The sequence below is a fragment of the Cebus imitator genome, unplaced genomic scaffold (genome assembly GCF_001604975.1).
Source record: "Cebus imitator isolate Cc_AM_T3 unplaced genomic scaffold, Cebus_imitator-1.0 Scaffold99, whole genome shotgun sequence".
Classification (NCBI taxonomy): domain Eukaryota; kingdom Metazoa; phylum Chordata; class Mammalia; order Primates; family Cebidae; genus Cebus; species Cebus imitator.
Genome location: NW_016107414.1, coordinates 293,535 through 310,128, shown reverse-complemented (window position 1 = coordinate 310,128; position 16,594 = coordinate 293,535). Strand labels below are relative to the sequence as shown.

The 16,594-nt window shown below is 48.0% G+C and overlaps 1 protein-coding gene across 1 annotated transcript in view; it reads right to left on the bottom strand.

Moving 5' to 3' along the window:
- APCDD1L (APC down-regulated 1 like) overlaps positions 1–16,594 on the bottom strand; it is a 55,379-nt gene that overhangs the window by 11,570 nt on the left and 27,215 nt on the right. The window contains exon 2 of the mRNA XM_017536542.2: positions 857–995. Coding sequence (XP_017392031.2) covers positions 857–995 — 139 coding nt within the window. The remainder of the gene's footprint in view (positions 1–856; positions 996–16,594) is intronic.

Below are 16,594 nucleotides of genomic sequence, written 5' to 3'. Positions count from 1 at the left end.
GGGGTCATAGCCTCCCTTTTCCCGATCCCTGCCCCAGGAGTGGAGGGGTCACAGTCTCCCTTTTCTCGATCCCTGCCCCAGGAGTGGGGGGGTCACAGTCTCCCTTTTCTCGATCCCTGCCCCAGGAGTGGAGGGGTCACAGTCTCCCTTTTCCCGATCCCTGCCCCAGGAGTGGGGACTCAGCTGGCTGCTATAAAGCTGGTGCACTACAGAGTGGGGAGAACGAAAAGTCCATTGGTCGCAAAGCAGCGACTGGGCCTCTGAAATGTCGAGTGAGCCTGTCAGGTTAGACAGAGTTAGATGGGCGCACCCAGGCTCTCCCAGGCCTGCCGCTTCCTGCCCCAGGGTCTTTGTACCAGCTGCCCCTCTGCCTGGCTCTTTCATGGCTCTCTAGATGGCTGATTCCTCTCCTTTTAGCTCTCAGCTGATGTCACCACCTCCAAGAAGCCTCCCCTGATCACTCTCTAAAGAACCCTGCGGGTCTTGCTGTCACATCCTTGGTTTCATTTCCTTCACTGCAGAGCTTAGTGTGAGCTCAAGTTGATATTATTCCTTCATGTGTTCACATGTTTAGTGCACGTCCTAATGCGGACCCTGGGCACTCAGCTCGTTGTAGGTTTGTATAACAGGAGCTCAAGGTATTGAATGGATTTCGTCCGTGGACATGATGCCCAACACAGACCCTGCCTCTGCTGCACTCTGGGAGGAGAGGCAAGCGTCGCCACCAGCCTGGCAGGCAGCAGACCTCTGAATAACCAAGTGAACTATGCCCATTTCAAAGATTGGTCACTGAGTCTCAGAGAGGTAGAAGTCTCCCAGCTGAGGGGCCCACGGTCAGGATGACCTGAGGTCTTACCCCGTGGAGATCCAGAGCCCACTGAGATGTGGGGGCAAGATCGCAGTGCTGGCTGCTCTATCTGGCAAGGCTGGCTGGCAGCGGGGTTCCCAGTGCAGGCGGCTGTCCCTGGCTTCCCCAGCTGCCTGTACAATGTGAGCTGCAAAGCAGACAGACCTGGGTAAGACCCCAGCATGCCCCAGGAACACCCCAACCCCACTGTGGCCACAGAGAGCCAGGCAGGGAGTCCCCAGGGTGCCCCAGTTCTGGAGACAGTGGTGGGCTCCCCATATTGAGACTCCTAGAGTCAGCCTCCCTGATGCATCTCTTCCTGGGTTCCCAGATGTGATCACCCTGGAATCCAAGCCTCCCAGGTGGAGACTATCCCGGATTCCGGGGCTGAGAATTCCACTGCGTGGAGCAGACTCCTGGAAGCCCAGATCTTCCATGGGTTCATCAGCCATGGCTGGGTCCCACCGGCTGGTGGCTGAAGGACCCACGCTCCTGGACAAAGGACACTCTGGACTCATGACGGGGTGCTGGGGACAGTGGGACCCCAGCCCATCCCCAGAGCAGACCGCTCCCCTCCACCAAGGAGCTCCAGAGCTGCTGGGATCTCCCAGCACAGACTAGGCCCCTCGAGGCCACTTGCTTCAGGCCTCACTGGTGCTGGGTGCCTGCTATCTACTTGGTGCTCAGTGAGCGTGTGGCAAGTGAATGATGATGTGGCCGCTGCAGGCCTGGGTCAAGGCCTGAGGCCAAACAATGCAGGCCCTGCCCTTCTGCAGGGCCTGTCCCTAAGCCAGGACCCCAGGGAAGGAATTAGCCTTGGGGCAGAAGGTGCCCAGAAGATGGACAGGGGAAGATGGACAGGGGAAGATGGACACGGGAAGATGGACACGGGAAGATGGACACGGGAAGATGGACCGGGGAAGATGGACACGGGAAGATGGACACGGGAAGATGGACAGGGGAAGATGGACACGGGAAGATGGACACGGGAAGATGGACAGGGGAAGCAGGCGCCGCAGCAGGCCCCAGGTCCTCTGGAGTGACCCCCAGATGTGCTTGGCTGGTTCTGGAGACAAGTCAAGCCCCAGTGTGGGGATATTCACAATCTCTTCTAGGGCTGCTTAGAGGCGAGGGTGCCAAGATCTTCAGCTGCTAGAGAGTAGCAGCTCTCCCAGAAACCGTCACCTCTACTCAGGGCTTGAGACGGCCCAGATGGTGGTGAGCTGTGTCCAAATACCACAGCCATGGGCTGTGCTCAGGGGGCACCGGCCCGGCCTGGGAGGTCCAGCTCCTGCAGTGAGGCTTCCAAGCCTCCCACTCAGCCTGGGGCTGGAGTGGGTCAGGAGGGGCTGAGTCTTATGACTCTAGGCCAGGGGATGTGGGGGCCTGGCAGAAACTTCAGGAGGCCCTGGGAGGGGCTGAGGGCTGAGTTTCGAAGGGATCAGATGGCATGCTCTGCCCTTTCCCGGCCTCGCAGGCAGACTTCCAGCAGGGGTTCAGGAGAGCTGAGGGTTCCCCACTGTCCCCTTGGAGCTGACTGGCCCCAAACTCTCTGTGCCCCAGGGGTACTTAGGAAAAGGAGGCAGAGCAGATTCCTCAGTTCCCTTGAGGTTGGGGGTTGCATCTGGAGACTCTGGGGTCCCCAGTGATCAGCTGAGAAGGCAGGAGTGATGCCGATGCTGATGAGAGGATGACAGCAGCAGGTCCTCTTAACTGGGTGTGGACCCCTTACACTTTTATACATTGTTCCCATCTGATCTTTGCAATAACCCTGGAGATGGTGTTAGTGTTATCTTCCTCTCGTGGGCAGAGAAGCCGGCTCAGCTCAGAGATGGGCTCAGCTTCCACGGGGCGCGTGCCACCCGGATGTGGCAAAGCCAGGATGTGAGCCCAGGTTGTTGGACTTCGGGGTGTGACAGCCTTACAGTGCTTGTCTTGCATCCCCAGCGAGCACGTAAGGGGCTGACTTGGAGATGGGGTAAAACCCAGGGCAGTCAATAAACATTCGCCGACTGAATAGACGAAGCCATGAGTACAAACGCTGGTGTAGCCCTAGGTCCCTGCTGTAATCATGGTTCATCCTGCAACTGATTTATTGGCTTTAATTAGCCAAATAGGAGAAATGAAAACAAATAGGCAGCCAGCCCAGGCCAAGGCGTCCCCACACTAATTGGCCCTCGGGGCCACTATGCGGAGTCAGTGAAATGCCAGCGGGGCCTTGAAAGAGAGGCTGTGGTGGTTCTGTGTTCACTTGGCACGTCTAATTCGCAGGAACTTGTGGCAGGATGTGGTAGTGGGTGGGCAGGCACCAAAGTTGGGCCAGGTGCCCATACAACCCACCAGGATCCCTAGCTGGTGGGCGCACGTCAGAGTCAACACCTCATGCATTTGGGGGCTTCTGCAATTCCCTTCTTAGGAAGACATTGGGTTCCCTGGATTCAATCCTGCAGGTTAATTTGAACATCTCCAGTGTCAATGAAACCTGTCCAAAAGTGTTGATTTCAGGGTACGGACGAAGGCAGAGCGAGGAGAAGGATCAAAAGAGGTCAGCAATAGTTGCCTGGTAGGAAAATCCAGCTTATGTTTCAGAGTAAAGTAGAGAATGGGCCCTGCAAATTATCTTGTCACTGTTTCCACAAAACTCAGGCTCTTGAGAAAACGTTTTCTGTTCAGAAGAAAACAAGGCTTTTCTTTTCCTTTTCTTCCCCTGCACGCTCCCTGAAGGCACCGAGACTAGATGGCCCTGACATGGTGTTTTGTCATGAATCCTCAGATCCTGTGTTTCTGCTCAGTGCATTTTAGTTGATCTTGTTTTTCTGTGAGGAATTGGGATTTAATTATGTCAGGAGACTGAGATACAACGAAGCGTTGCTGCATTCGGAACACGTACGCACACACATGGACGAACGCTGTGCATCTCTCCAGGAGCACCCCAGAGTGGAGCATCAGGTCGCCTCGTGGTCATGCGTGAAGCCTCAACATCAAGGTTGCAAAAACAAAATGAACCAACTGGAAATGATTCCATGACATTTTCTCCAACCAGCTCTTGGAGTAGATGTTGGACTTTCTTTGCTTCCCCCCACTTTCTCTTCCTCTAAAAAAGTCTTAACTAAAGAAATAACAGCTGAAAGCAGATGGTGCAGTGGGTTGGGTTACGCAACTTTTCGCAGGGACCTGATAGACGGAGTTAAATGCATGGACCAAATGGGTTTTTATCAACCATGGATTTTTAATTAACAGTGGTGTCCACTTACTGTCATTCATTATTTGCTGTTTACCCACTAATTAAAAATTATGCTGCTTTTGTACTCATAAGAGCAGGGACATCTGAAATTAGATAGCAGAATTAAATGTAGAGTTCCCAATTGCTCAGACCAGCTTACGAGAGCTTAAAGTATGACATGCTTGAGACCGATGTGTTATCCTGAATGAGACTACCAGGAACAGGCCTCGTGAACAAAAGCCATATGGACCCGCCTGGGGCCTTCCAGGGAAAGGACACTCGCTGAGCACCCCCATAAGTGTGGGCACTGGGCTAAGATTGTCCTGAGATCATCAAATGGTGCCCAACGTCTCCTGGGTGCACATTCTGGGAGGCCCAAGGTCAGGTGCTTCATCTGCACTAGACCTTCAGCCCTCCCAGCGGCAGCATGTCAGTACTTTGGCAAGGCCCAAAGGACTGGCAGGTGTAATGGGCACAACCACCCATGGCATGGGTTCCATCAATGCACCCATTTTGCCAATGAGGATACTGAGGGTTCAGAGGGACGGAGGGACATGGCCATTGTCACTCCTCCACAGACAAATGCTTCTTAGCCAAATAAAACACAACAATACCCCCAGTAAACTACACCTAACATAAAAGGGACCATTTTGGTTGGGCACAGTGGCTCATGCCTGTAATCCCAGCACTTTGGAAGGCTGAGGCAGGTGGATCACCTGACATCAGGAGACTGTGACCAACCTGGCCAACATGGTGAAACCCCGTTTCTACCAAACGCACGAAAATTAGCCGGGCATGGTGGTGCGCACCTGTAATCCCAGTTACTTGGGAGGCTGAGGCAGGAGAATTGCTTGAACCCAGGAGGCGGAGGTTGTAGTGGGCCGAGATCACACCATTGCACTCCAGCCTGGGCAACAAGAGTGAGACTCCATCTCAAAAAGAAAGAAAACAAAAGGCGCCATTTTAACCATTTTAAAGTGAACAGTTCGGTGGTACTCGAACATTGACAATACCGTGCAACCACCATCACGCTCTCATTCCAGAACGTTGTCCTCACCTCAGAAGGAGACCCTGTGCTCATCAGCAGTCACTCTCGCTCCCCTCTCCTCTTAGATCTCGGCAACAGTGGCTCTGCTTTTTGCCTCTGTGGATTTGCCTCTTCTGGATATCTCCTAAAGATGGAATCCCTCACCCTGTGCCCTTCTCTTACCTCCCTTCCCCAGCAATTCTCCCAGGTGGATGTGGTTATTCCATTTTGCAGATGAACAGTGGAGGCTTAGAGAGGTTTCACGTCTGGGGCCTCAATGCATGTTTTCTTCAAAGATCACGAAAAGCGCAGATATGGATCAGAGAGAAGAGGGTGGAGAAAAGATGTGGGCTTTGTGGCCAGAGCAGAGGGAGAAATATCAGCTTTTCAGGTACCTTTCTTTTGGGCGTAAAAAGCAAAAGAAAAGTACTTTTTCCTCTTGTAATGTACTTGTTCTGAGGTTCTCGAAGCAAGGCATGAAAGAACGCAGGGTGGGGTGTGAGGTGATTTTAGGTGCGACACAAGCCCTCCATTTTCCAGCAGTCACGTGTCGATTTTAGAGGGTGTTAAAAGCGTCAGGAGTTATCATAGCAACCTTGTACTCGCACGGCCCGTTTTGCTGAGGACTGAGTTTTAAAAGGGGGTTGATCTGAACTTGATTTTAAAATGTGAGGTATTTTATTTTAATATTTTAATGAAATCGTATTTAGTAAGAAGATGTACAAGGGACTCTGGGCGTGGTCAATAGCCTGAAGGTGGTGCACGGAAGATGGAGGGAGGAGCAGCTCAAGGTGAACTCATCACCTCACCCAAGGCAGACAAAAGGAGAGCATCTGGGTAGCCCAGGGCTGCCGTGACAAAGACCGCACATTTCGTGGCTGAAGCAACAGGAGTCAATCCTTTCCCAGTCTGCAGTCTGCAAGTCTGAAGTTTGAAACAAGGTGTGGGGAGGGCCTCTCCCAGCACCTGGTGACTCAAGGTGTCCCTTGGCTTGTGGCTGCATCGTGCCAGTCTCTGCCCCTATCTTCTCGTGGCCTTCTTCCCTATTTGTGTGTTTCCTCCATCTGCACCTGTGTCCAAATCTCCCTCTCCTTTCTTTTATAAAGACATCAATTCCTGGATTAGGGGCCACCCTAATCCTAATCCAGTATGACCTCATCCTAACTTGGTTACATCTGCAAAGGCCCGAGATCCAAATAAGACCCTATTCCCAGGTACTGGGGGTTAGGACTCAAACGTATCTTTTCGTGGGGGTTGCATTCAACCACAGCAGATAACATAGGTTAAGATCTTATGCAGATATTTTGCAATGATCAGAACCAGGACATTAACACTGATACAGCGTTCTTAATGAGTCTACAGACTTACTCAAGTTTCACCCATTGTCCCATTAACGTCCCCTTGCTGGTCTAGTGTCCAATGCAGAATCCAACATTGTACTGAGCTGTCATGTCTCCTTCAATCTGAGACATTTCTTTTCTTTTCGTCTGCTATGACTTTAACACTTTTGAAGAGTAGTGGCCATTATTTTGTAGTGTCCTTAGTGTGGGATGGTCTGATGTTTCCTCATGAATAAATTCTGTTCACGCATTTCTGGTAAGAATATGTGGAAGTGATGGTGTATCCTTCCCAGTGCATCATCTCAGGAGGCACACGATGGCAATCCTCCCATTCCTGGTGATCTTGACTGTGATCACTTACTTAAGGAGGCATCTACCACGTTTCTCCAGCATTAAATTACTACTTTTCTCTCTGTCATTAATAATTACCTTATGCTGATATACTCAGAGATAATGAAAACATCTTGTACTTCATTATACATCCCCCCACTAATTTTAGCATCTATTGATAATTGTCAATGATTCTTGCCTACAATTATTTATTTTTTTTTTTTTTTGAGACGGAGTTTCACTCATGTTACCCAGGCTGGAGTGCAATGACAGCGATCTCGGCTCACCGCAACCTCTGCCTCCTGGGTTCAGGCAATTCTCCTGCCTCAGCCTCCTGAGTAGCTGGGATTACAGGCACGCACCACCATGCCCAGCTAATGTTTTGTATTTTTAGTAGAGACGGGGTTTCACCATGTTGACCAGGATGGTCTCGATCTCTTGACCTCGTGATCCACCCGCCTCGGCCTCCCAAAGTGCTGGGATTACAGGCTTGAGCCACCGCGCCCGGCCCTACAATTATTATTGGTGTTGTTTTCCAAATGGTTATTCTCTAGTTCCATGACTCTTTCTGAGTTTATCTTTATTTTTATTTTTAGAGACATGGCCTCACTATGTTGCCCAGGCTGTTCTCCAGCTCCTGAGCCCAAGAGATCTGCCTGTCTCAGCCTCCCAAATGCTGGAATTCCAGGCATGAGCCACTATGCCTGGCTGTTTCTGAGCTTATTAACTGGAATTGTGCTGTAAGGATGTACTGTCCCTTCTCTCTCGTTTATCGTTTTATTCAATTATTTATATTACTATGAACTCATGAATATTTATTTTATTTTATTGGTTATAACATATTACTCTCATTATTTATTTTGTTGCTCAAATTGTCCCTGACATGGCCATTGGGAGCTCCTCCAGTTAATCTCCTGTGTCCTTTCTATATATCTTTGTAATTTTCAGGGGAGTACTTCCTCATTTCCTGGTGCCAGAGGATCTTCTAGGCTCATTTTATATTTTTTCAGTCTCACTCCTGAAATTGATCATTTCTCCAAGGAGCTCTGATTTCTTTTATTGGAAATGGTGTTTAGAAACCAAGATCTGGGTGCCAGGTGTGCTCAATGCTAGTGGGCAGTCACTTTAGGCATTTTAACTTTTTCTTTTCTTCCTTCCTTCCTTCCTTCCTTCCTTCCTTCCTTCCTTCCTTCCTTCCTTCCTCCCTCCCTCCCTCCCTCCCTCCCCCCTCTTCCTTCCTTCCTTCTTTCCTTCCTTCCTTCCTTCCTTCCTTCCTTCCTTCCTTCCTTCCTTCCTTCCTTCCTTCCTCTTACTGTGCCTCCACAACTCTGCCAGCGCCATGAGGGCTGTGTCCTCATCTCTTTTGCTCACTGCTGATTCTCCAGCACCTGGCATAGTGCCTGATAGATGATACCCAATATATATTTGTTGTGTTAAGTCATGGAAAGTGTTTAGGACAATGCCTTCATATACTAAGTGCTTAATAAATGTTAGTTATAATGACCACTTTTCATTGAATGAAATAATGCCTTGTGCTCCAAAGCAGCACATGTGTGAGTTCCTTGTTGACCTTTCTCCCACCCTCAGGATGTGGCCATTAGGGTCAGGCTTGAAGCACCGGGAGCAGGGAGAGCGGGGAAGAAAGAGAAGTTTTACAGCTGTTGGGATTGCTAAGAATCTGGCTGAGGGTGAAAGGGCAATCAGGGAGTTCCCAGGCTGATCCAAAAGAGGAAAGAGAAGTAGGTGAAGGGAGATTGGTGTGTGAGCATCAGATCATGTCACAGGCTTAGATGGGCTGGATCTAACCTAGGACCCAAAGGCCAGGTGCTTTGCTTTAAAGCCTCTTTTCACCCTTGGAACCTGCCCTAGCTAAACCAGGATCCTGATATGATCCTGTAACCCCCAGGAAGGCTTCACTAGCTCCACAGGTACATAATGCAAGCCATCCATGTCAGCCCTGCACGTGATTTTACTGGTGTGGGTTTTCTAGTAGCCATGTTAAAAAAGCTAAAAAGAGACAGGTAAAATCAATTTGAATGATATATTTCATTTAAGTATTCAAGCATTATATTTCAACATATAACAAATACGATGATTAATGAGATACTTTATGTGCTTTTTTTCCCCATACCAAGTCTTCAAAACTTGGTGTATATTTTACACGTACAGTGCAGCTCAATTCAGACAGGCCACATTTCAGGTTCCCCATGGCCATCTGTGGCTGGCAGCTGCCGGATTAGACAGCAGAGCTCTAGCCCAAGAATGGAGCATGTATGCCACATTTTGCTGTGTCTGAGGTTTTCAAGTTGGCTTCTGAAAATCCCTGGGGTTATGTTTGAAACAGACAGGGCAACCCAGTGAGTAGGATATAGTCTTCTACCCAACTTTACCCCAAACAGTCCCTACCTGTTGCTCTGCTTTATATACTGAGGTTCGGATTAAGATTTGCTTTTTTTTTTTTTTTAAAGTGGTTTCTTTTTTTAAAAAAAGTCTGAAACCCTCTAGTTTATTTCAAAACCCTTGGCTTAGGGTAATTCACCTAGAATGTTTGGACTTGGAAGCTTACACATATTTTAAATAAAAATTTCAGCAATGGCTCCCCACCCAAAAAATAACCTCTCTTCTTTAGAAGAGGCAGCCTTTTACAAATGGAGATATGCTTGCTGTGATGGTGGTCCTGGCTGCATGGCCAGTAAGCTTCAGAGGCCAGCTGTGGAAATGAAGCCCTCATGGCATTGCTGCAGCCAAGGATGTGCTTTCCAATGAAGTCACGGCACAAAAGGCATGCAGGGTTTCCATTGGAATGCCCCTGAGAAGGCTGCAGATTGATGCTATGATTGGATGCTGCATTCTAAGGAGCCCACCCCAACCTCTGGAGTGAATGGCTGGTCCTCAGGTCCCTCACATGTCTCTCATTTGGCCATAATTGAATCTCCTCATCCACCTAATCTAAGAGTCTGTGTTCAGGGCTGGGAGGCAAGTCGGGGAGTGGGTTGGACTTTGCTGTCTTGGGAAACACAGAAACGGTATGCTCTGAGAAAAGCACGCTCCATTCACCACAGCCTTCAGCATCACAGGCCTTTGGAATGTGCCCTCCTCTGCTCAGTGCACTCAGAGAGTTGAAGGTTGCCCTGAGAAAGTCAAGAGGAATGGGGTACTGACAGAGCAGGCCTGAGGATGTGAGAAGAAGAAGGGCCTTTGGATTAACAAGCCACAGGTCGAAAGGCAATCAAAGGGACAGAGTTTGGTTCACTACTGGGCCCCCAGTTCTCCATGAAAAGCCTCAGGTCAGGCTGGACCACAGGATAGAGGACAAAGGTGGACCTTGCCTGGAGAAGGTCACTGCTTTATATTTGTGTGCAATGTGCTTAAGCCACAATGGGAAACGCTGTGGATGAGGAAGTGGCTGGCCACTGAGGATACCTCCCTGAGGCCTCTGCTTAGCATCTCCTACTGAGGGAAAGGAAGCACACAGTTCACAGAATGAGAAAGGAATAGGGGCCTCGGGAGATGAGTTCTGGCCCACCAAACCTGGCTCATAAGCTAGGTTTTTCTGTTTGTTTAGGAATGTTCCAGAACGAAATCTGTGCACATGAAAACTCCCTCAGCCCCATGATAATGCTAATTACTCTCGTTCTGGCTGGGGCTCCCATCCAGTTGGAAACTGGAACATTCCATCCACAGGCCAGCTGTTTTTAAAGAGCCAAGGCAGCAGGGTGATTGATGGAAGTGTTTCCCTTTTCATCCAGATGTTCCAGCGTCTTGGAGACAAGGACTCGTTAGCCCAACGTTAGCACCTGTGCTCCCAGCTTGCAAGTCGGTCTATAGAGATTCATAATTTATCGCAAATTTGGCCAGTGCTGTCCACTGAGGCCAACATTCCACCTGGTGCTTGGAGGAGCTGGCGAGGGGATGGCGATAGCTGGTAGCATCACTGTATAGTAGGTTCCGAATTTGCCCAGGTCTCACTGAATGTCCTAGTGCTTGCCTTAAGGCAGAGTAGTTAGGAGTCAGGGTTTGCCAAACAGAATGTGTATCTGGAAGTCTCCTGTTGGACTGAACTCTTATTAGCTCTCTTGGCAGAAGGCTGAAGCTTTCATTGTTCAATAGAACAGGACTTTGGCAAGATGATCACAGGGTTTTGACACATTCAATAAGAAAGAAGACGTTCGTATACATCATGGCGAAGACCCTTCAGAATCCATAAAGGGTGCCTGAGAAGGACTCTTGGGATGCCAGCTTGAGGAGCTGAACTCTTCCTGGGGCCTTGGGAGCTGGTTCTCCACCAGATCTTCCCCAGTGGGGCCAAGAACCTTGCCGGATGGCAGAAATATTTAGGTTTTGAGGAGAGAGGGATGGAGGATGGTGGTTTCTATTGAGTATCCTTGGATCTGAGACCCATCCAAAGATGTCGGGGGTGACTGGGAGGAACCCCAGTGTGGGGGGAAATGCACCACTCACCAACCTGTTCTTGGGAGCTTCCACAAGGGGGCCCTCTTGAGCTTTGGTTGGGGCGATTGGGAGCCTGTGGCGAACCCTGACACCGCAGGCCCCAGCCTCGGCCTCCAGCCCAGGGCCACCCAGCCTCCCTCATTCCACTCAATGCTTGGGGAAGAAGGAGCCCACCAAAGGCCAGCTTTGGAGCCCAGGCTCTCCTCCGCCTGGGAGATCTTCCTTTCCGTTCGCACAGAGAACGTTCTTAGAGCCTGATGGCAGGAGTGAAGGGTCACCTAGCCTTGCCTCTTTGGGAGAAGTTTGCCATAACAGAACAAAAGATCTGGTTGGAACCACAAAAAAGGGCATGTAGGAAGCTTCATAAACAACGAAGCAAGACACATCTCGGCTCCTTGGGCCTCTCCCCAAAGACACATATGGGGGGCCTTTGGGTCAGCTGCGACCGGGACCACTGAGATTTTAAATGCAAGAAAATTATTGTAATTTAACAAATCAATTTTTCTTACGTTGTGTTGAGATTAAGTTCGTGGTCTCTTTCATACATTCAAAATAAGAAATTCCCCTAGAGTGCAATTTTGTGGGAAAACTACATCATGTTTCGAAAAACCCATTTTGTTAGGAGTTACCAGATTTTAAGATAAATGGTAATATTTAATTATTGCATTATTTTACCGTCTAGAAAATTAATGTGTTTTCCGAGTTTCAGGAGAAAGGCCGGCTGTAAGTCTGGACCCTATTTTTAAATTACCATACAAATAGAATCCCAAAGACGCAAATATTGGCTTAAGTGTTGCAGACAAGGTACGGGAAAATGTGTTGGCTTCCTAAATGTTAAAGAAACAGGCTTATAATTCTCACCTTCCCTCATGACCCTGGCCCAGCTGTGCTCTTACCCTCGGAAGAGCACTCGTAGCTCAAGAAGGGGACAAAGCAGTGCTAATTGGATGACCACAGCGGTGAGCCATCAGAGTATCGTGGTTACCATCACAATAACAAGACGCACATTTCTGGTAAAGCTCTGGAATCTTTGAAGCCCACATTCATGGATCTGCTTGACCCTCGTCACAAACCTTCCAGATGGGGGTGGTGACTGCCCCCCATCTTACAGACCCTAAAACAGAGGCTCAGAAGAGAAAAGCTGACAATATCTTGCTTCTGTCACGCAACCCTCAGGGGGAGAGGTCCACATTCAAAACCAGGTCCAGTAACTGTAAACCCCTAGCATCTTTCCACCTGCACTTACAGCCCCTGGTCTTGGCTCAACATTTATTGAGCACCTACTGTGTGCTGGGACACAGCGTTGCAGAGAAGCATCTACCAGAGCTCAGGGTCTGATATTTCAAGCCAATTATTCTGCCCAATACTGGTCCAGTTTGCCGAAGGAAGCTCAAAGAGAAGAGGGGCTTCTGGAGGGACCCCACTGCCTACATGCACCTTGAGGTCTTTTTTTTTTTTTTTTTTTTTTGAGACAGAGTTTCCCTCTTGTTACCCAGGCTGGAGTGCAATGGCACGATCTCGGCTCACCGCAACCTCCGCCTCCTGGGTTCAGGCAATTCTCCTGCCTCCGCCTCCTGAGTAGCTGGGATTACAGGCATGCGCCACCATGCCCAGCTAATGTTTTTTGTATTTTTAGTAGAGACGGGGTTTCACCATGTTGACCAGGATGGTCTCGATCTCTTGACCTCGTGATCCACCCGCCTCGGCCTCCCACAGTGCTGGGATTACAGGCTTGAGCCACCGCGCCCGGCCTACCTTGAGGTCTTATAAGATGAGAAGCTCCTTGACGGATGGAGCGAGCTGTAATTGGCACTCCAGGCAGGAGCTGTGAAGGTAGCAGGGAGGTGTGAATCAGCAGAGAGAGATGGAGGAGGATGTAATTAGTCCGTGTGATGGTGGCGCTGTGGGGAGCGCTCTCATGGGGAGAGCTGAAGAAGCACACAGCTGCAGGTGTGGAAGGGAGGCCTCGCCCACTTCTTCGTGGGGCTGGAGTGTTCTCCAGGAGGCGTGGAGGGGGGTCGGGGGTGAGATCAGGTGTGTGCTTTGAAAAGCAGTGCCTTCCACACTGACTGTACCTCCTGGGTGGCACTGCCCACCATTCCAGCGGTCTATGGTGGACATTTTACATTGGATTAATTTTATGTCCATTTTGACTCAATTCAATAACTGACATGTCAAGCCTGGGTTGCTGTTTGGATGAGGCTAAGGCACAGAGGGATAGATTTTTTGTTTTTGAGACGGGGTCTTGCTCTTTCACCAGGCTGGAGTGCAGTGGCGCAATCTCAGCTCACTGCAACCTCTGCCTCCTGGGTTCAAGCGATTCTTGTTAAGTGAGAATGAGCTAGTTGATATGGAGAGAAATGTTGACTCAATTACAGAATGGTAACAATCAGATGTGGCCAAATGGCCGGAATGGCACCTGGTGACAGGTGGTTGGAGGCCCAGGCCCTAAGACCCCCACTGGCTTGTGTTAAGGATGTTGCTGTGCATATCTGAGGGCCGGGGAGGGAGGGGCTTGAGAGGGCCTGTGGGTACCAATTCAATTCCTGAGTGAGGAGGTGAGGCTGGGGCCAAAGATGGGGAGGCCACCTTGTGAGGTGAACTGGGGTGCAGTTCCTTGGTCATGGGAAGGATGGGGTGCAGTGTCTGAAATAGAGAACTGGGGAGGAGTGCCATGTTTAGGGGGTAAATTTTGGGCATCCAGAGAGGGCACCCAGCTGGGCCCAGTCACCTGTCCATATAGCACCCAGGGACAATGGTGGGATGGAGAAGCTGTCCTCTGAGGATGCAGAGTCCCCAGGGAAGTGGCTCTAGGAAGAAGGCTGAGGCAGAGGCCAGGGGAGAGGGGCAATCAGAATGGCGAGCAAGTTGTTTGTTAGGCAGGGTTGCAGATAAAATGCAAGATGCCCAGTTAAATCTGACTTCCAGATACACAGCAAAAAACATGTTAGCCTCAGTGTGCTCCGAATAGTACATAGATGAGTGTAGCAATTTGGCTATGGACAGAGAAGAGAGTCAAAACCAGGGAGATGTGTGAAATAGATTGTGCTTTATGGTTTAATTATTATTTCTATGTAAGTTATTTTATGCCATACTCAGGGCAAAAAAAAAAAATCAGAAAATACAGAAAAGCACAAAGATGATTTAAAAGCACATCCACAGTCAACTCACCCAGAGTGAATTGCCATTAACCTGCTGGTATACATTACCCTCTAGCTTCTAGAGTCTGCGTATACCGACAGGCACAGCACAGGGACTGTGGTCCCCTCTGAACTTCCGTCTCTACAACAACGCCTGGCCCATGGTAGGCGGGCAATACATTTTTGTTGAATGAAGAAATAAATCTTTCTAGGCTTTTCCCCTTCTTATACATACACACATACATACCTGCATTTATCCAATTATAATTTTTATAAAAATGGGGCCATCCTATACCTATTATTTGAAATCTATTGTTTTAACTTAATAATAGGTTTAGCAATCTTTGTGGAAGGTTTATTTATTTTTTTTAAGACTGTAGGGACTAACACATATTCACAGTCTGCAGGGGAGGAATCAGAGCTGATACAGGGGCAGAAGCAGGAGATGTAATAACTCAGGGAGACCGGTGCCCGAATCTGGAAGAGCCCAATAAGAACAGACTAAACTCTTCAAACAAAAGCAATACATGGCTTGCAGTGGAATTTTCAAAATGTATAAAAGAAGGTGTAAAATGAAAAATGCAACTCTCTTCCTACCCTGAAGCTCTGGTTGCTTTCCTTCAAACAGAATCGTTTTAGCAGCTCCTTGTGCATCCTTCCAGAAAATGGTTTCATGCCAATCTCTGCTATTAAGGTTTTTTTTTAGAATGCAATTTTTCTATACACATCGTTCTGCATTTTGCTTTTTACACTTAAATTATCAGAGATAGTTTTCCATCTCAGACTTATCTTTTTATGGAAAAGACAAAATAGTATTCCATTATTTAGATGAATCTTGATGTAGCTAAGCAATCCTCTGTTAATGGTCATTTAGGTTGTGGTAAACACGCACACACACACACACACACACACAGACACACACATACACACAATTATCAAAACAATAATACATTGGACATCCTTTTAAAGTATCTTGGTATAAATTCTGTGGGTCTCCGATGGAGAAATTCTTAACAGAAAGATTGAATGTACATTAATATATCAATAGAGTTGGCCAAATTTTCTTCCAAAAATGCTGTTTCAATGTATCCTCCACCAGTGATATACAAGAGTGCCTGTGGCCTTAGATTTTGGGCCACACTGGATATTATCAAATATAGAAAGCAAAGTTTTCATTTTTACAAGTCTAACACAGGAACATTGGAAGAGACATGACAAGCTAATGAAGGTTTGTGGTTAATCACACATTTTCATGCCTACAAATAAACAGGGGGCACAAGTTAATCAGCAGATACTCCATTAACTTGGATTCATACCCTTCTGTTTATTTTCACTGCTATCGATCTGGCTCAAGTCACCATCATTTTTCCAGATAAAAGGCTGACGGGGCTTCTCACTGTTTCCCTGGCACTCACTCTGGCCCCTGTAATTCATTCTCCATGGAGCAGCAAGCATGATCTTTAAAAAATACAAATCAGCTTTCTGCTTCTGCAATATAGCTATCTGAATATTCTGAGGGACTTCCCCACTGTGCCTAACTAGATTTGGTATAAATTATACTTTTTCATAAAGTATGGAAACCTCTGAGTTCCTTGGCTCCCAAAGTGAGCTTAAGGGGGGCCTGTGGAGCCCCTCCTAAGGACAGATGTCAATGTATTCTTTGCCTGTGGCATGAGGTTGGGCAGACCAGGGGCTAGAGTGGTCCAAAGCTGCTGATGCCCCTGGCTCCTGGGAGAAGCAAATATAAATAATCTCTAGAAGAAAGCATTATTATTTTTAATTCTAAGATTTCTCTCAGATTAAGATCAAACAAATATGAGTTTTTGATTAGAGACCCCCTCAACACACAAGTAAACAATCCACTATGGTTTAACAGTTGGCAGAGCAAAAAATGAACATCCCAAGAACATCAGATATTGGAATTATCTATCAGAATATAGAATAATATACATGAAATGTTTAATGAAATAAAACATGGAATTTTAAAAATGAACAAACAGCATTAGCCTGTAAAATGACCAAGAAGATCTGAAAAATGAGCAAATATAACTTTAAGAAATAAAAATAACATTGTTGAAATAAGAACTTAGTGGCTGGTTCAGGGAGCAGATTAGACACTGTTGAGAAGGAGATTAGTGAATTGGAAAATAGATGTAAAGAAATTACCCAAAATTTAGGAACAAAAGAGAGGGGATGCAAACTAAGAAAAAGAGGTTAAGAGACATAGGAGTGATC